General features: G+C 39.3%; 1 protein-coding gene across 1 annotated transcript in view; it reads right to left on the reverse strand.

The window, feature by feature from the left end:
• The window catches only part of MBP (myelin basic protein), a gene marked incomplete at its 5' end in the record, with an annotated part of 91837 nt that overhangs the window by 55467 nt on the left and 15770 nt on the right, over positions 1–20600 (reverse strand). Inside the window, 1 exon segment of the mRNA XM_059815639.1 lies at positions 4183–4273. Coding sequence (XP_059671622.1) covers positions 4183–4273 — 91 coding nt within the window.

Consider the following 20600-nt stretch of genomic DNA (forward strand, 5'->3'; position numbering starts at 1 on the left):
CATGGATCCCCGGAAAGCAGTAAGTCATGAAGAACCGTGGCCACTTCCACAGATACAATTTTAGAACTATCTATTAGATAGAAATGAAACTGTCCTATTTGAGAAGATCAAGACTTACTGCATCTTGAAAAGTTAGTACACTTGGACTTTTCATTGCTATCAGAAAGGGGAATATCCTGTCAACATATCACCGTTCTCCCATGGAAAGTTCTTCCTTACTTGTAATTTTATGCTAGTTCAGCCCTATGGAAAAAAGTATCAACAAAAATCTGCACTTGTCCTTCTCCAGGTTAATGCAATAAGGGGTTGCACCAAAGGAAGGTCCACCCTCCCAATCAGAAGGACAGGCAGTTTGGCCCCCTGCTTTTGCCTCACAGTTGTAGAGTAGCAATGGATCTAATAAACTTCCAAAAATTATCTCTGGAAATAAGGCCAGCAGTGACCTCCTAATCCATTTCTTTAAACACACAGCACTTTACCCAGCAATTTTCTTCTCTTGCTTGGACTGAGATGTCATTTACGATCCTTTTCTGACTACATACTGGTTGCAATAGAGACCACGTTGACTACGTGCAAGTTCAACAGAAGTTTGTAGCAAGCAAGACATTCCAGTTCCACATCACAGATGCATATTCAGTGTATATCAGACAACAGAACTCTGTTGGGTGTCACAAGAAAATCCTTTCAAAGGACAAACAAAACTAACTCTTGTTAATTCAGAATTTCATAGTTACAAATACCATTACTATACAGACTAGATTTCTTCTCTCCCATATCCTTACCCTTCTGCTCCATTTCTCCACTCTATCCTCTTCTATAAAGAGTTCATTGCCTTTGAGAACGAGCTCTCAAACACAGGACATACCTGACTTGTTTGTTTCATAAAGCAGCTGGTACAACACGGCTCCATTGTTGGTAAGGACATTTCAGTCATGCTCCAGTATGAAAATTAGTATTAAAGAGAAATGCAAAAAACCCCTCCAGAGTCGTAATTCCCAAATTCAACTCATATGAAGAGGAAGACGGAAACCAAGACATTCATGTTCACTCACAAGTGGTCCTCCACAGTAGTGGATCAATCTTTACTTGTATTTACGAAAAGTGCTACTGGGTCTTGCAGACTTGAAAGAGATATCCACACTTGGCTCTTTATCACCACGATATTTTCAACAATAGTACTGTGCTTGCCTCCAAAACTGTACCCAGCTGATAGGGACTGCAGAAACCACACTTACTCTGGAAGTAAGTATTTCCAGAAGAAATACTGCTGTATTCAAACAGCACAGCTCCCTCAGATATCTTCTCTATAACTATCTCTAGTAATTGCATCTATTCTATGCTGTCCACAGTACAGAAGGTTCCCTGCTCCTGATAAATCATATTGTCACCTGGTCCAAGACAATACTAACCTTGGAGAGGGGGGAGACAAGAGCAAAAGCAAAGATTTGTCTCCTTTGCTACAGAGCCTTTGACCCGGCAGTCCAGGCACTCTGGTGGCTGCCAGGGACTGGCAGTTGCTGCCACCGGGCGGCTCAGCGAAGAGGGACAGACAGTGCTTTCAGGGGGACCCGACTCCTCCGAGTGCCCGCTGCACACCCATACACCCAGGCAGAAAAGGCAGGCAGCAGTCAAGGGGTGCTGCCCCCTTTTCTGAAGGAGGCTCAGCAGCTGTGTCAGGCAGGAATTGACTTCTCTGCTGCCTGTGCTAACCTTTCTGTAGGGGGTGGCATTGTCCAGATAAAGCTGGGGAAAAATAAATAAGGCACAGAAGACAGCGATCTATGTGAAAAGGGAAGGCTGCACTGCATGTGCTCGAACAGACTGAAGGCTATTTAGAATTCTTCAGAAGAGGGATTCTAGTCAAAGCTGAAGCTATAAATTAACCAACTCCTAACTCAACATACTTGATGCTTGTTATAATTAAGAAAGAAGAAAGAAATGAAGGATAGCTTGAAATAGATCAAGCCAGAGGGAAAGTAACTGAGCAGGGTCTGTAATCTAATAATTTAAGTCACAGGACAACAAATAAGTCACCTAGGGAAAACTGTTTCAAGCTTTATCCCATTTATCCCCTATGAGATGGATCTGAACATCTTAAGAAATTGCCCAGAACTGCAGGGAAAGGGAGGTACATACAGTAGCATCATTCTCAGAGACATAAAACTTGTATCTGCCAAAATTTCCTCCCTGACTGTCAGGGCATCACACACTAAAGTGGTTTCATTCGCAGCTTCAGTCCACTTTGATTTCCTCACGTGACCAGGGTGAAAAAGAAGATCACAGACTCCATTTACACCATATTTCCTCTTTTTTTTTTTGCCATTTTGATCTAATCTTAAAAAACCCAAACAAACCAGACTTTCATTTGTAAAGTGGTAGAAGGGTTGGTATAAGACACTATAGTCTGAGTGGGTTCGGAGCTGGAAAGAAATTTTTCTTGTGGTACCGAGTTGTCAAAGGTTGATCATTGGCTTATCTTAGTTAAGCAGTTCAGTTCACAGATACGAAACATGGAAATATTTACCAATTTGTTAGTAAATCATTAGCTTTAAAGAACATGCAGTACACTGCAGGTCGACCTTCTTAAATTAGTAAAAGAATTTGTAGTGAGGGTATGGATCACTGGATGGTGAGTTTAAGCCTACTTCATGGTTTTTAATGCCCATATTTTAAGTTCACGGTCCCCATATGGACCACAGGCTTGACTAACTACTGGTTTAGTTCACTGGTACTTGGGGCTAGTGATCAGAATAGATAAAAGGTTTAAAAGTCTGAGGTTTGGCAGCTAGAAAGATGCAGACGGAGGTCTCCTTCCTTTGCTGCCTCCATCCTTCTCGCAGAAGGAAAACCAGAGAGATCCAAATTGAGAAAAGACACAGGTTGAGATGAACATTACACAGTGCCGTGGGGCTCTATAACCAGAAACACTGGATCTACTACACAAAACTGGTGGAGCAGACGTAGAGGAAATGAGGTAATAGCCTCACCAGTGAATTAATAAAGTTGAAACCTAGTTCTTAAGTACACTTAAGTCCACTTGTGGATTCTTCAGACGCTGGCATTACATGATCAGTGTTGGAAACACTCATACCAGGAATTGAGGCTCATGTGCCAATCATACTATATTATCTCATAGAGGAAAGCTGATTTTAAACAAAACCAGTTTAAATGGTCACAAGCATTGTTTCCGTATAGAGTAAGAGAGATTTAATTATTCACGCTCCATTCCTTTTGTACCTTGAAAGAAAAAATTTCCTGACTGTATTCATAAATAGTTGACTCATCCAAAAGTTTTCAAGCTAGTCAGCCTTCATAAAATCCACGACTTCTGCAGATTTTGAGTTCCCACTCCAAAGCATAATGGAACTAACTACTACATCAACTGATAAACTTTCAGCCTTGCCCTCACCTCTCCTGCATTGCTAGACTACTGCTTTTTTATTGGAGTTCTACTAGCATAAAATCAACATAAAGCTGGAATAATAAGGTTTCCCTGGCTCTTTTCTGAATCTTAATGCAGAAGGAAAGGCCAAATACAGCTTTCAGATCAAATAATAAAACTACCAGCAAAACCTACAGGGGTAGGCAGGAATTCACAGAAAACTATCAAGAGGAGCTCATCTAAAATCTAGGCCTCCAAGTATCCTCAAAGGTCATATAGTCTATCCTTCTACCACAAGATGAACTACATTACATCAGTTTAGACAGTTACTCGTCTAACCTGTTTTTAAAGGCCTGCAATGATAAATCTCCACACTTTCCAGAGGATGCATCCCAGCGTTTTAATATTCGTTTTAGGATTCCCCTTCCAATATTTAATCAAATCTATCTTTCTGCAATTTAAAGAATTCATTGCTTGCCCTATCCACCATGGACAGAGAAAAGTTTATTTTCACTCTTACTGCATACATCTTTGATTTTGCTGAAGACTCGCATTTAATCTTTCTTCTCTGTGGTAACCAACTGCAAATCTTTCTTCAGAGATGATTTATTTTAAACCTTTGATCCCTTTTTGTTTTCTTCTTGGTCCTTTCCCCCACCTTTCCAGCTCTCTGTGGAACTGTACGGCCCACACCCAGATACCATACACCAACATTAAGTAGATCACAAGGACTTTATGGGAATTCTCTTTTCTGAACTAACAGATCAAACAACATTTTCCAGTTGTCTTGAGTAACTCACCAAATACTTCATTATCTTCTGAAGACTGCTGTGTTAGTCTGGCTGGTTTCGGACTCTCTTTAGCTGCTTCCTCCACCTTGGTTTCAGCGTTCTGCAAAACAAACATTTCTTCAGATTAGGTCTTCTTTTATAGTTATCAAGCATAAATATTCTTCAAACTTCTTAATTACACACACATTACGTTCTTAATGAATATGGAAGCATTAACACAGAGGATTTCGGTATCTTTACTATTTCTCATATACATACACATGGTTTTGCAAAATATTGAGTGAAAATACTCTCAGAATACACAGATTTTTTTTTTTTTTGGGTCTGTTTTAACCTGACTAGAGGACATAAGATGGAGGACTAGAGAAGACATCTAAATAAAAGGATCATCTTAAAAACTGTGACGGACTTGTAAGTTTCCACCTTTCCTCCTCATATTTAATTTTCTTTCTACTGACATCTTCCATTGTTGACTTAGCGAACCAAGAGATCAGAAGATAGTGCACAAATATTTCTCCTTACAGAGCAAAGGTAAGTGAGCTAGAGAGAGCTACTGTTGCTTAGGAGCAGCCATCTTCAAGTTTTCAACCAACTTCTGTACTTACTGTTTGAAACACAAGTACTTATCTATTTCTGAAACAAATCTGCCAATTAGCTACCCGGTGTTACACTGGGCCCAGAGATAAGTCAACAGCTTCAGCACTTAAATTGCCAGAAGCCAAAACATTTCATTCCCTACATAGAAAAGGCTGAAGAAAACATAACTTGTGAAACACTGAGTTTTAAATATTTATATGGCTATTAAAAACAAAACAACTAATGTTTTCAAAATGTTTTACTTTGATACTTGAAATGTTTATGCATGCTTGCAGCAATGCACACAATAAACTGCATACGCAGTCAATTCTTGAGCGATGGATATGACGTGACTGATGCAATATTAAATATTACTGGAAAGAGTTGACTAGAGTTGAGGAAGTTAAACAAGAGAAATGTAGTATGCCTATGCTTTTTAAAGGACATACATTGCTCTATTCAAGTACATGCTTATTCAGAAGACTTTCTGTGGTGTTTTGGAGAATACCTTTGTACAATTTATAAATTCTGACTTATGTTTTGAAAATGCTGCTACACAATCTGTCCACAAAAATTACCTGGTTTACTCTCAGAAACGTAGCACAGTTCCAAACTGTAAGTGGTTTCTTATTTCCCCTTATTAATAACCACACAGAAGATACAAGAAGACAGGTAGACTAAGTCTGTCAACCTCCCTATAGAAGACAGGAGTACAAACTTAGGGCACGTAAACTCAAGAGACTTTTAAGCAAGACAGCAAGCTTTGTCAGGAAAAAATGAAAGAACGACTGAGGAAGCCTACTGGTGTCACACAGCAGCAGACAAGAATAAGAGAAAGCAGAGAGAACAGGAAACAAAGGAGAAACTGTACTTCAGAGGAAGAAACACCTGCAGACAAGAAAGGATTCTGCACTCCCTCAAGGCACCAACCTAAGCATCCCATGCAGAAAACCCATCAGCTACGTATCTCTCAAAGCTGAGGAGACAATCAGTTTTAGCAGTTGCTCACCTCAGTTTGGGTTAACTTGTGTCCCTTGGGAAGATGGCGGGATCCAGTCAGAAACCAGCAGTGGCTATACTGGGAGACAACTTGCTTTCGGTAAACAAGCACATTTGTGATCAGCACAAATACTTGAGCCCTATCTGCACAGATATCATTTGTAAGTTGTGGAGTGACCCAGTTTGCAATGCGTTAGGTGCTGTCCACACACACAAGGGACACATGCCAAGGTCAACAGCACCTGTACTGCTTTACAGAACCACTTGCATGTAGAGGCCACTGATTCAGTAAGCTGCATGTTGAAGTTGGGTTCTCCATCTAGAACTCTAGAGTGAGCAGCAACTTACTTAACTACATCTTCTTTCTAGAAAGAGGTGGAAAACAGCCTTCAACTCTGAAAAAAGCAGAAGACGACATCTGCTACCTCAGAGTGAGCCAATCCCAAAGCAAAAAGCCACTAAAAATTGTGCCATCATGGATGAGACAAAATTCGTACAATTAGATGATCAAACCAAGTTCAGAGCTTTCCCAGATGAAGGGGACAGCCGAACTCCTATCAGACCTACTGCTCTAGGTTTTGTAAAGACAGTACTTGTTAGTTCCATTTTGAAATGTATTCCATTGTATTTAGTGTATGCAGGAGGAGAGAGATTGCTATTCCCCGTGCTCTTGTTTCTCTTGGGAAACAGCTGAAAGTGTCTGAAACTTGCTGCAAGGCATCAAGAGCAGCAGCAATAAAACACTATCCAACAGATACTCAGTGGTGTCTATGAGATGAGTTGTCACTCCAAGTTCACATGCCTTACTTTAAAAACATGGTTTGGGCAATTTCAGGGAAATTAGGAAGACTGAGCTCTGAGATATTTTAGCTAGAGTTAAATCACTGGGGAGAACTAAACTGTAGCTGTGCTGTCTGCCCCCTGAATAAGCCACAATGTTGGTGTTGACAGATGTCAGCTGCAAGATGTTGACAGGAAAGTTGTGTGATATATCAGTCTAAAACATGACAGTGCATGGCTGGATGTAAATCTACTTGGCATGGCTTCTTACACAAAACGTAAACTTAATAAAACCAGAAGAAATCTTTTTAATTTGCACTAAAAGATTTACATGACACATTATTACTGGTATATCTAATATTCGTATTACCAAAAACAATTTAAAAAAAATCACTGCAAAAGAAGAATCGATGATCCAGATGCTCTAAAGCAAGTTATATTATAAAACAGCATTTTAAAAGCCAAGATTTAACCAGTGGCTTAATTCTTTCTTCCAGTGCCCTAAAAATTCTTAGGTGTCTTTATTAATGAACAGAAAAAGTGAAAACACATTCCCTTACACTGCCTGTGCCAAGAGGGATTCTTTACCTACAGTTATAAGGTGCTTGTGGTTGTTTATAAAATAAAGGCCCTTTGTACATAACATAGTAAATGTAATTCTATCTAGCTCTTACATTCAGGTTGAGCACTCAATGCAATTTCAGAAGTGATGGGCAAAATAGGTTTATTTTACAGTATCAGTTCCCAAGAACTATAGATTACACCTGATTTTAACATGAAGTAAATCTGTGGCCTAAAGCCACAAAAACTCACTCGCTCTCCCAAAAAAGCATCTCCTCAACCATCACGAAAATTAGCATTAAACTGTAATTCAAGTCAAGTTTCTTGAGATGAGATGGGCATTCTCAGTGTGCTTAGACCCTTCTCTGAACTAAGGCCTCCAACCTGTTCTTCTGAAAAAGTGAGGAGGACGTGCCCCATTCTGCAGGTGTTCTGACATCGGGAGAGAAACCACAGAGCACCAAGATCACTACCAAAGCACACTGGATTTGCATTTCTTATATGAATCAGGCCACTTGTGTTCCCAAATACCATAATACACGTAAGTAGCAAGCCAGCATCCACTGCATCGTAACAGCTGGTCACAGACTAGAACTACTTCTATCATTTTATAAAACAGTTACAAAATAAGATGTACATGTATACTTCAACTGTATATATATGAATATGTACATACACAGCTGCTCTTGAGCCAGCCCTGATAAAAATTAGAAATTGCATTATAATCTGCCACAGTTTTACAAGACATTTTTGGCCCAGCTTCCCATTGTAGCTGTTCACCAATGCCTTGTGACTCAGTTTGCCTGTTTTCCCATTATCCACCAAGCAAACACCACAGTCTCCATACTACACAGCATTTTAAAATTTTGATAGGTAAGTATACAAATAACAGGTAGCTATCAAAATATTTACAACAAACAAATAGCAAGATCAGAAGTAATGTTTTGGCTGTATATACAACCATTAGTGCAAGAAGCAAGGTTATTTGTATTTTGCTGATATCAGTGCCTATTTAGATGATCTTTAACTAAATGGGAAATATTAAGAAATGCTGAGTTACAATGACCTATGTTCTACAGGCACTACAGTAACTGAACAGGCTAAGAAGTGCAGTGAAGCATATCACATTTACTGAAGGAGCTATTTCCTCATGAAAACACAGGACTTGGAAAATTGTACTCTGGAGTATTCAAGCCAGCTTTTTAACTACCTTGCCAGTCTTGCATACTAGTTAGGAGGGGCTGGTTTCTTTTCCTTTAACCATAAAGCTGTTACTCAACGGCTTCATTTTGCAAAGAAAAGGCACACAGAAAAGCTAAAACTTCTCATCAGAATCCAAACAATTATTCAAGAAGCATTAGTGCTATAGCTAAAAGAGAATTAAAGGAATCCAGTCTGAAGCAGAGATTCATATTGTCTCTGCTCTCATTCCTGCCTTTTATTCTCTTTTCTTATTATGTACTTAGCTAGTATATGTTTAGTTCCATCCCAATGGCACAAATAAAAACAGCGAAATTTCCTTTATTTTCAGAAAAGTAGCACACTGACATCAACAGTTCTAAATGCAGCGAGACCATGAGTACACAAACTGCTGCTCTGGCAGCATGGCCATTTATTCAGTTCCTTCTCTCATTCGTTCATTCCTGTCCATAGCACGTTACCTTCCCTCCACTTAACTCCACAAGACCTGGCAGAACTGGGGGCATGGTAAAACAGTTGATTCCTCCTCTACATTAGATTTACAAAATTAAGATAAAAAACAGACACCACCTCAAAAGACAGACAGGACTTTCTAGTGGATAAAACCAGATTTGACTTGCATTAAGCCTCCATTTTGGAAGAACAGAAAAAGGGTAAATTGTTGCAGGCAATAACAATCTTAATACTCTAAACTGTATCCATAGCAGTAGATGCAACTCCAGACTTAGCTGAAGAACTCAGTAAAACGTTCCTGATCTTCCACTTCTGCAGTGATATTCACCTGAATTCTATCATGCAAGGCTAGCTTTCATTTAACATTCACATAATGTATGTATGATGTTCAGGTTATAGTACACCTTTAGGACAGTATATACATTGCCTCTTCCCAACAGCACTGATACTCAATGAATATCAGAGTTCCAATGAAATAAAAAAAGTAAGAAAATCCTTAAATCATGGATATGTGCTCCTTTCAAAACGTGACAGTAACATGGCTGAGAGCGATGTATCTAAGTCTGTCAAACACACAAACATTCCTCTAAATACAAAATGCTGCTGCAGTCGGCAGGACAGTATATAACTCATTCTTAACAGGGATAATTTTCTTTGTCGCTTTTGCCTTGTGTTTTGCATCCCCAGATTAAGTACCAACCACATTGCTATCATGAAAGTTGGAGAAGTTCCTTGTTATTTTCTTCTCAGAGATCTCCAGGCTCAAAGTTTTTAGCTCCTGTCCATTGTGAGTAATTTTACAGGCACAGCTTAACAGAACCAAACAGATGCTGTGGAGAACCCTTACTAGCAGCTAGAATTCATGGAATGGCAGTTGGCCCTCTTCAGGTGGGGAGATATCTCCTGGACATGCATTAACAAGTATGTTCAAACATCTTCCTAACTCACCCAATAATTCTTCTTAACTGTGGAGATTTTCCAACCCCCTTTCCATTAATACAGAAACTCATACACATACTAGCAAGCACCAGGCTTATTACAGAGAACGTTAATGGTGAATTTTAACAATGCCATACCACCTAATTCATAGTCCCCCAAGCAAGAGTGCCGCCATCATTCAGAACAGGGTTATGCCACACTGAAACTGGGCTCATGTTATCTCCACAACTTCAAGCCCTTGAAAATCTTCCAGGAACTCCTACATCAGTTCCTTCTTCAGTCCCCATCAGTCATGAAAAAGATTCAAATTTTCCCATTAGTTTTCAGACAAATAAAATAACTCTTTCAAACAGCAAATCACAATGATTATCTCCAGTTTTCTGGTATACCTCATATCCTCAGTTTAATTTTCACTTCTACAGATTCTTTACGTTCAGTTTCTAAAATGCAATACTCAAAATACCCTCTGCTCAGTAACTTCTATATAGAGTAATTATTCTTATGTTCCTGTGTACGTGACAAGAATCTTATTTGAGATATAAGGTGAAAGAATGAAAAAAAATGACAGAGCAATGGAAAGAGAGAGTGCTAGAGTTTTCCAAGGACAGTTTTCTGTCCCTCTCAGCTTCAACGGTACAGTGCTACTGCTAATGTTACCAATGGAGAATTTCAAAAGAAGTTTCAACAAAAGGATCCCATCACTAACCCCCAAGGCAGACAAAGGCCCTTTGAAAAAGGTTTGAGATGCCACAAACACATTACCCAGGTCTTTGAAGAAATGCATTCAGCCTATTTTAAAACCTTAAGATACTGAGGGGTTGCAGTAAAAAAACCTGAATTCCAACTCAAAAATTTGCTACATTCCCCATTACCAGTTCCACACTATTTTGCTATGTGCTTCCCTCTATTTATGAAAGACATTTAAAAAACTGCTTCTGTTTGTGGAGTTCTTACAAATTGGGTTAATAGACAGGATGTCTTGTCTTTATAGCAATTCTGTTTCATTTTGAGAAAAAGTTCCTGACTGCACTGGGGTTCTCATATTTTATAACTGAACTAAAATCTCTTCAGCTCAGAATGTAACAGATAAAGACAACTAAGGGATCCACAGTATGCTACTAGTCAGCTTTTACTAGTCCATAAGGTATTTCCCCAGTGCTGAGGAGGGAGGTTCAAGCGTCTGATAGGGAGAAAACAAGTGTTCACATTACTGTGTCCATACCACTGACACAGGCTAATTGCATTTGGGAGCAAGGTTCTAAAATGACAGAGCTCATTTGGAAAATGAAACAAAATTAAAAAGAGGACAGACAACCCTGTGCAAGAATCAAGGTTGTCCCATGAATACCCATGAACTGAAAAAAAACCAACAAACCCAAACTCATGTACCCTATACACAGGGGCAGAGGGAGAGGAAAAGCTATGTGAGTGACCTGTTACTCTGTAGGTAAAGACACTGCCAGAATCAGGACTCCTCATAAAACAGCAAGCAATTTGCAAAACAAGTTAAGACAAGACAAAAAAACCCCCCAAACGCTCCAGGTCAATATTTTCAATTTGAAGCAAGAATCCTGTCACGTGTCTTTCACTCTGTGCACATTAATCCTGAAACCGTAACATAAAATTCAGACAAGTACAGACAAAGCTATGACTTGGGCTCTTTCCTCTACCAATCCCACCCCAGTCCCACAGAGCAGGGCAACCACCACCACATCAGCTGTACAAGCAGCGCAGTGGCACACACAATAGAAAACTGTGAAGATCAACATAAGGATCAAAACTGCACTTGGGAACACACTGAGTTTTGACAGCCTCCAGAACACTTGACCTGAAACTAATGTTATTAAAGCACATGTGTTGCCTGCTTTGAACCCAGGTGGTTTTTCTATAGTGCCACTGCAAACAGCATCTGGCAGGCACAGTGATGGATGCAGCTCTTGACCTGATGAATCAATGAGGAACCATAACAACACTCGATGAACAAAACCAAAAATAGGCACTTTGGACATCAAGCACAATAGCAAATCTCTTTTTGTAAAAGTGTTTAAGCAGATTTCCAGAATAGCCTGAAGAGCAACAGCTATCAATACTGATGCTTTCACAGTCCACTCATCACCTTTATCCTATCTAGACTGCTTGCTAATTTACTTTCCTTTGAGCACTCATTTTAGCCAAGTGCTGAACAAGTACAAATATTTCACTCTCTATTTTTTCAAGAAAAGTATGTAGTTTAAGTCATAAACACAATATTGATGCTGCACCCTCAACTCTCAGTGCACCTCCTTAAGGGCTTCATAAATAGATTGAACAAGGGCAGGGTCTAACCCCAGCAGACTAGTAATTTTCAAATGCCACCATCTGAGGCCTTTCTGAAGGGTAATAATAAAAGAAGTGTACAAAAGCAATCCTGTATCCTTCTGCTAATGAAACCACTTCTGTATTCTAGCATATTGATAAAAATCTGAGAAAAAATTCATGTAGATAGCTGATACACCAGAAAAAGATAAGAAAGGTCATTTAAGCATCTGAATAATCCATCTATGCTAAAAGCACAACAGAGATGGAAAAACTAGCAACTGGTTACAGAATGATGCACAACAGTTAAGAGGAAAAAAAACCCCACAAAACTATTATCTTTTAAAAAGTGCAAAATAACAGTCCACTAGTCAGGGACAGAGGATTACAAATATTTTGGGGTTTTTTTTCAGACAAAATTTGCCTTTCAACCTTGTACATTGAACTTCTCATATTGCAGGTTTGAGTTTGGCAGTTTGTAGTGAACAAAAAGCAAAACACTTGCCACTGCCTGAATTATTAGAGATCCTCAGACTTGAATCCTCCTTAGGGGCCTATACAGGACTGTCTGTGGCAGTAAACCTGTTGATTTGCACCTTTTAACCACAGGAAGAGAGAAGTAAAAGTTGGCATCTCTCTATGGGGAGCACAATGCAATGTTACAGCACGGCACTCGGCAGCACTGCAAGCTTGCCTCACCAGGAGGATTTCTGCAGAGTGCTGGGCTGCACAGCCACGCATGTGCACTTTCACAAAGCAGCACTGAACAGCAAAGGAAGCAAAGGCACTGAGAGAGCTCTTTGAACGCTTCACTGTGGGCAACCTAGAAATAGCTGGCCACAAAAGAGTACATACGTTTGGGAGACTTCATCATTCCAAACCATGATTCGGTGTGGAATTTACCCGATGTCATGATACTCAGAGAGAGTACAGCCCTTTCCCAGACCTCCCACCAACCACTGGCTCTATGATGCTGTATTTGCCTGCTGCTTATGGAAGTTAAAAAAAAAAAAAAAAAAAAAAGAGTCATGCCTGAAGCAACGTCCAAATCTGCTTCACCACACAAAAGGATGCTCACAGTGCCCCAGGAACAAGACAATACTCAGAATGTCTTAAATGAGTTAAAAAAAAAAGTAAATTCAAACATTCAGTTAAGTATTATTTTCTTCCTCCCATTACCTAGAAGGTATTTTGAGTGAAATACAATATAAAATGAAAGTTATTACAGAGCATCTTAGAAATACCCACTGCAAAAGTGTCAGGCCTAAGAATGATGCAACAATACTATTAGAAATAAATCAGTCTGTTGCCTTATCAGCAACAAAACATCTTTTCTGGGCCCCCAGCTGTGAAAACCTGGCTTTTGCAGTACTCCAGTTTACAGTGGAAAGGTGTTGACAAAAACCCAGCACAGCTGACATCCTGACTCTGCAGCTGGCATTACCTTTTTTACGAGAAAACAGATAAGGTTTCCCTTGTCAATATAAGTGGTTGACGCACAGGCCTGCAGAAGTGAAGTGGAACACATGTGACTATGTGGGCTACAAAGAGTTGAAGCACAACTGCACCAACTAAACACACAGAGGAGGAACTCGGCACCCGACACGACGGCTTAGCTCTGCTCAGTTCCCCAGCAGCAAACCAGATTGCAGGGAGGCCAGGATTTCACTTCTGGTATTTTATTCTTAATTCCATTACATGCAAGAACCAGTCCTTCAGTGTGCAAAATAAGTAAACCAGCATGTACCTCTGGTTCATTTCTATATGCAGTTGAAGACTGGCTTTACTGAATAACAAAAGTATCTTTTTAGCGCTTGCTCTCTGTGAAGAGAGTACCGCAAAAAAGGCTAAAAACGGCAGACAACTTTAAAGGACTTTTTCACTGTTCTACTCAGTGATAGATTAGACTAATCCAAATCCCCCCTGAGCTTAAAGAGTAGGAAACACGCCCTGAAACACCTGCCACTGCACACCAAAAAATGGACTTTCAATTTCTTGAATTTAATTTAATTTTCACTTCCCAGCTCTTAGCTCATTGGGAAAGAAAGCTCACAAGCTGCTATGTAAAAGCACTTTATATTCAAAATTACATCCCTTCAACTCCCTAAAAACTGCCAAGACATTTTTAGATTTAAAAAGCAGAATTTACACTTATTTGCCAAGAATTAAAAGAAGCATTAAATTTAACACTGAGCAGCTAATTTTGGAAGGGAATTTTTCTAGCATACTGATTTGGAAGGAACACCATTTTCACTGCTTTAGGTCACTTGACAGTCTCTAGCCTTGTGAAGTTGTCTTCTAGGCCAAAGCTAAGCAAAATTTTACACACAAGTTGTCTGTCTGATATTTAAATATATTATATTTACCTGCAAGACCTGTAGGTTCAAAGAAAATTTTGACCACAGTACTGACCAAAGCATTTGTTTCTGCACCATGATAAAAGACAATTATCAAATGTTTTTTAAATCTTGTACAAAAAGGGTCTGGAGGTTTTTTTGGGGGTAGTAGGTCATTGAGAAAAAAAAGACACCTTTGTCTTTCAAAAGTGGCAACGTATTTTAACCCAGAAAATCTGATGTTTCAGCTCCTCCTTAGCGTGCATTCCCCCCATAGCCCCAGCCTTGAGCCATCCCCTGGGCCTGTGTCCTTCCTCTTCACCATCCTCTCAAGCTGGGCTGATCCCAACACTTGTTGGGCCCTCAAGGAGCCTGACAAGGAGAGGGACAGAACTGAACCAGACCGGCTCTCGAATCCAATCCCCCACATAGCCCCCAGCCCCCCGTGTCTGCCCCCCCCCCCCCAGTTTTAATGGGAGAAACAAGGTTTGCTACAAAAGGGTTGGTTAATGGGGAAGCTGCCATGAACTTGCCATCGGTCACACAGCACGAGGCCTTCGTATGAACATTCCCATCTATCCACCCAAGTCAGAAAATTATGGACTTTGTAACTGAATGACACAAGCTTTTCCTCTTCCCTGTTTGATATAAATAGGCCAATATTAAATGCACGATCTTGAAAGAGACTGAATTTTATTACTCTGTGTTCCCAGAACAAACACAGGTCCTCTGCATAGTATAAATAAATGCAGAAACACCACTTAAAAGAAAGTATTTTCAAATGTCAAGATTTATGGGGGTGATATTTACAAAATAATCAAAACGTGATTGCCCTTTTCAAACTGTAAATAAAGATTTCTTTTCAAATAACAGTTTTGAAATACAGTTGGCATAAAAGTGAGTTTTTTTAGTTAAAGGAAACTGATAAAGACACAAAATAGATTGCATAATTGTAAAACACTGGTATGACATCCTTTTAGCTCCCACTTAAGTAAATTAAAAAAACAAGCAAACAAACAAACAAAAAACTTTATTAACTTCAGAAGTGTATGGTTTTGTAGAAGACAAATTGAAGCTTAAGTCATCGGCACAGAATAGTGACCAGGAAAGGGTAACTATCAAGAGCAGGGACATGATTTCCTGCAGTCAGTCCGGTTTCTCTGTTGTATTTGAAAAATAAGTGCATCTAGCAAACTCCACAGGTGTTGAAAAACTTCCATGCACAACAGGGTGAGCACAAAAGTAAGAATACTTCTTTGTTTCTACTAGTTGTAGCTTAGTGTTACCTTCACTATTGATGCCTGTCAGAGTTGAAGGAGCATCTAGACGATGCTCTTAGTCATATGGTTTAGTTTTAGGTAGTCCTGCAAGGAGCAGGGAGTTGGACTCAATGATCCTTATGGGTCCCTTCCAACTTTAGATATTCCGTGATTCTATATGCGAAGATAAGGGAAGACATTGATCGCATTACCAAGGATCACTTTATCAAGACACTAATGTGTCAAAAATAGTTCCTCACTATAAGACTATATAAAATGTATGCTACAAACATTAGATGCTAAGTCTTATTAAAACCTTGAGTCTAATGGAGACTCTCCAGGAATGTTAGACACTAAGCAAAAACTAGTATTTGCTGAAGAATTATTTTCCTCAGTCCTTTATTGAATAAACTTCTGCCTCCAGCCTTGTTATGTTGTTTCCAAGGTTCCTCTTGTCCACACCACCCTGCACCCTTTGCTTGCCAACTTGGTCCACCACTTCCTCACTTGTCTGTGGGCCATCATCTCCCTCCCACGTTGTTCCTATTTTAAAGCTCTCCTCACCAGGCTAGCAAGCTTGTTGGCAAAGATGTTTTTGCCTCACTTGGTCAGGTAGATTCATTCTCTTCTGAGCAGTCCTTGATCCTCAAAGAGGGTCCCCATGGTTGTAAAAACCAAATGCCTGTTGTCAGCACCAGCTGTGGAAACAGTTGTTGACCTCCAAGATCCATGCAGTTCTTCAACCGTACACCTTTCGTGGGAGGATAAAGGAGAAAACCCTTGGCCTCTATGCCCTTGTTCCTCAGCCCCTGAGCCATATAACCATGCTTGATAGGCACCACATCTCCCCTTCCAATATCAAGGGTGCCCATGTGGAAGAGCCACAAGGTAATAATAGTCCAAGGATTTAACAAGCGCCAGCAGCCTCACCACAACACCACGGATCCAAATCTCTCTCATGAAAGAGAAAGTGCATGAGAGAGAGAGAGACAGCATGTGCAAAAATGTAATTGCACCTTAAGTAATGACCTTGGATTTAAAGATACAGGAAGGAGGGACAACTGGGAAGTATATGTTAATTTTAGAACCGTATTAAGGCACCTTAAGGTGTTTTTTTCTCAACATGCTCAAAAACCAGAAGTTACCTCCCTTTCTCATACCTCACCAAAGACACTGCAAGAACACTTTCTTACAAGAATTAGTCACCTTTGCAAATCTTGAACAAACCCAGATTTTAAAAAACTAAGAAAATTCAAGCTTTCCCACTTTTATATCAACAAAATACAGTGGCTTAAGAACTTGGATTTAAACCCTTTCATCATTAATAATTTCTTAAAAGAGATATGCAGGCAGATTGTACTCCAAAATAACAGCAGGTATAAACAGATTTTTAAAATAACTCAAGTGGCAAACAGGGATCTTCCCTGTGTTTTTCTTTGAAAATGAAGCAATATCAGATATTTTGGGTAGTAGTTACATGAACATAACACTGCAAAAATTGCAAAAGGAAAGCCATAACGTAAAGTAGAATCATCTTCCCCTGCCCCAGTAAATCGGAAAGCTACAACTCAGTAAAAAAAGGATTTCACCAACAGTGGTTCTTGCAAAATATTTTTACACTTTTGTAGCATAAAAGGTTTCTCCCTCCTTCAAAGAAATCCAGTAAACACAAGTTCAACAATACTCCTCCAGCACTACCACTAAAATACATTTTTAAATATTTCATTTTACAAGACAGACTTTGCCCATCAACTCTCAGCAACTTCAATTCTCATGCAAGACAATTATCAGGAAACAACAGACAGCTAAGTGATAAATTTTGATATCAAAATCATAAGTCAGGAACAACTACCTTTTCAGAAAGCCACAGTACTATCCCAGGGACTTGTTCACCTAACGTCCAACTGTGGGCCCAAATCTGTCAGACCTTCCTTTCAGCAGGTGACTGTAAGTCTCTCGAGTATAAACCAAATGTGAACTAGTAGATAACTGTCTATGACATTTAAGTAAAATTACTTTCTAAACATGAAAAAATCCTAGATATTTCTCTATGAAATAGCAAAAAAGCCCCTTCATCCTAGAGCCAAAGAACACTGAAATTTATACAATACTTTTCTGAATATTTTTAAGAAAGCAATTTCAGAACATCTATTATAATCAATTTATGATTTTGCCTGAGGCATTTGAAGAGGAACAAAAACAAGGATCCCTTTCCCACTTTCACTAGTTACCTTACCAACCACAAAATGCAAAATCTAAAGAAAAGATTAACTGGTTTCTGAAATATTCTAGCTGTCAGTCATTTTTCAAGAAACTGTCTAAACTGAACCCAAAAGACTGCAATGAAATACACAATAAATAACACAAAACAATATACCTAATTAACACTAAAGCAATACAACACAAGTCAGGAGAATCTCAAAAAAAAGCTAACCAAAACTAATCCACTCCAATAACAAGGAAAAATTACACAATGATGCCTCCAGCACAAATAGAAATTGCTCCCATTCACTGTCTGCTTTGACTTCAGCATCTATTATCAGGAATGGAGGAGCAGACCCTTACTGAGATGATCATTTCCCTTTCACAGTGTTCATATGTACTAAACAAGACCATGGTGCTTTATTATTATTTTCAGAGAGAAGGTGATTTGAACATCATTAGGAAGCCAGTTCTTCAGACATCCTATACGCTCTCTCAAAGGCTTCAGCAAGTACTTAGTACCCACACAGATCACTCTGTGCAAGAATGCTGAGGAGACAGGAAGTCTGACATTAAATAAAAATTGGTATTTTCTTCTTTGATAGCTTCTGAAGAAGTGACCAATTTTGTGACGCTGATAATGGCAAGAATTGCAGCTCCAGAGACTCCAAGCAAGAGGCTCTACTGAACTCGCCATTAAAGCCTGCTCAGCTTTTCACAAAGGTGAATGCCTTCAGACTAAAATTTGTCAGCCACCCCTTGTGTGAATGGCAGTATGTCAATGATGCGTGTAACAGAAACATCTTCCCATTATTTTGCTTCTTATTTTGTTATTTTGTTTTCTAAATGCAAAACAAGAGAACAATGCTGTCCTCCATGCTTTAAGCCAACCCAGAGGCACAAAAACTACTGTGCAGAGTTACAATTGCACCAATATGTTTAGAAGAAAAATGGACCATTGTAACACATGTACAAAACTAGCAAGCTGAAATACTAACCTGCATGTGCAATAACTTTCCCATCTCAGAAAGAATAACAAAGTCTCAGGGCAAAACATTTTGGAAAAAATATACAACAACAATTGTTTAACCAAAAATGCCCAGAAAGATGACATTTTAATTGTTTATTTTCAGGCAACTGTTCAGTCTCTGTTTAAAATGTCTAAATTGGCATTCAAATTGCACTGACCACTGTGAGTGGAAAAACAACAACAACAAAAAACCCAAAACAAACCCTGAAGAGCTATCAATGTTGGCAGAGGCCAATTTCATTAGTTGCCCCACAAGTGGCATATGAAGGTCCTCTAAAGCAAGAAGAAAGCTATAAGGGAATAGAGGATGCATTGTTTCATTCAGCAGCAATAATATCAGAACATTTATGCAGTTGTGAGATAAAGGCACTTTAATAAGCACATATTTTAAACCCAATCAGAGCACCTGATGTCACTGGGGCTTCTAGATATTGTAAAGGCTATCACTCAGAGCCTGACATCAGAGAGTTCTGGCTACCAGGCCACCGAGTGGTTTGTTATACCAGTTCCACTGCCACCTTCAGATATCGGTGCCCTCCTCTGGAGCATACTTACATTCTAATGCAACCCTGACTGTAACATGCAGATGTGAATACTTACATATGTGACCTTATTAGTGTTTACCCAAACTTGGGTAAAGTGATGAGGCTAGTTTCTAACATGTGTTGGTGATTTCATATGCAATGAGTACAGGTAAAGTGTTACATTTTTTCCTATATATCAAGAATTTAACACAATTCCCAACTTTCAGAAGTAGTCACCTTGAGTTAACTATTGCTGCTTACCACCACAAGCCAGCGGTAAGACAAACCTTGAGAGACGGAGGAAATGACTCACATCTCCTATTTAGTGCTTCTTCAGTCCGATTCATCAGCAAATACACACGATTACTCACCTGGAAATAGGGGAGGTTTTCCTGTGGAGCTAGTTGCTTTCATTTACGTACACCATTAAAAAAAAAAAAAAGACTGTGATCAGAAAGCATTTATCAAAAGTGTCTTCAGATGTCCAATATGATAAGATACATGCTCCATAATATAAATGTTTCATAAGGCTGTTCTCATACCTTTTGAAAAGTATGAACAGATAATCTAATCTCTGAATAAGAAAGATGCCATCTGCACTGAACACAATCCTGTTCTTCAGGAGCACTTTTTGTTTTGTTGTTGTTTTTTTAAAATGAAACAGTTTATAGGGACAGTATTGTTTTAAACAGTTGTAGCTACCATTTTCCAAACATATAAAGTCAAACAAAGGAACCAAACCCGAGAAAGACCAGACAACAGAAATTTCCAACTGACTGTAAAAATAAACCTCCATCTTCTCTACTACCAATGTAAACAAGTATCAGAAGTGATGACAATGAAAGACTAATGTGCATGTACAGACAGAAGAAATACCAGAAATACAACCACACCTGTGGGCAGCCACCTTATCACTCAGTGAGCCAAAAAGCAAATAGAAACTGACATTTAAAAAGATGATTCAGTCTACCAGAGTTTGATTCATTAACGTGGTTCTAGTAAAAACCCTTCACACCTTCAGGAGAAAAGTATCATGGTGGGGGGAGGCAGGAACAAAGACATATCTGTATCATGTTGAAATTCAAGACCTATCTGTTAAAAAAAGTGATTTAAATCAGTGCAACTTTTGCACCTTTTATAGTTACCACTGTGTAAGCCTCAGGCTCTGTGGGAGAGAATGGAGCACAACCAGCGAGCACTCCTATTCACTGCCTGGGTCCGTCAAACTGCAGGCAGGAACACTGGGGTCTTCTCTTCAACTTCCATCTTTTCC

This window comes from Gavia stellata, chromosome 3, assembly GCF_030936135.1.
Source record: "Gavia stellata isolate bGavSte3 chromosome 3, bGavSte3.hap2, whole genome shotgun sequence".
In the NCBI taxonomy this organism is placed as follows: domain Eukaryota; kingdom Metazoa; phylum Chordata; class Aves; order Gaviiformes; family Gaviidae; genus Gavia; species Gavia stellata.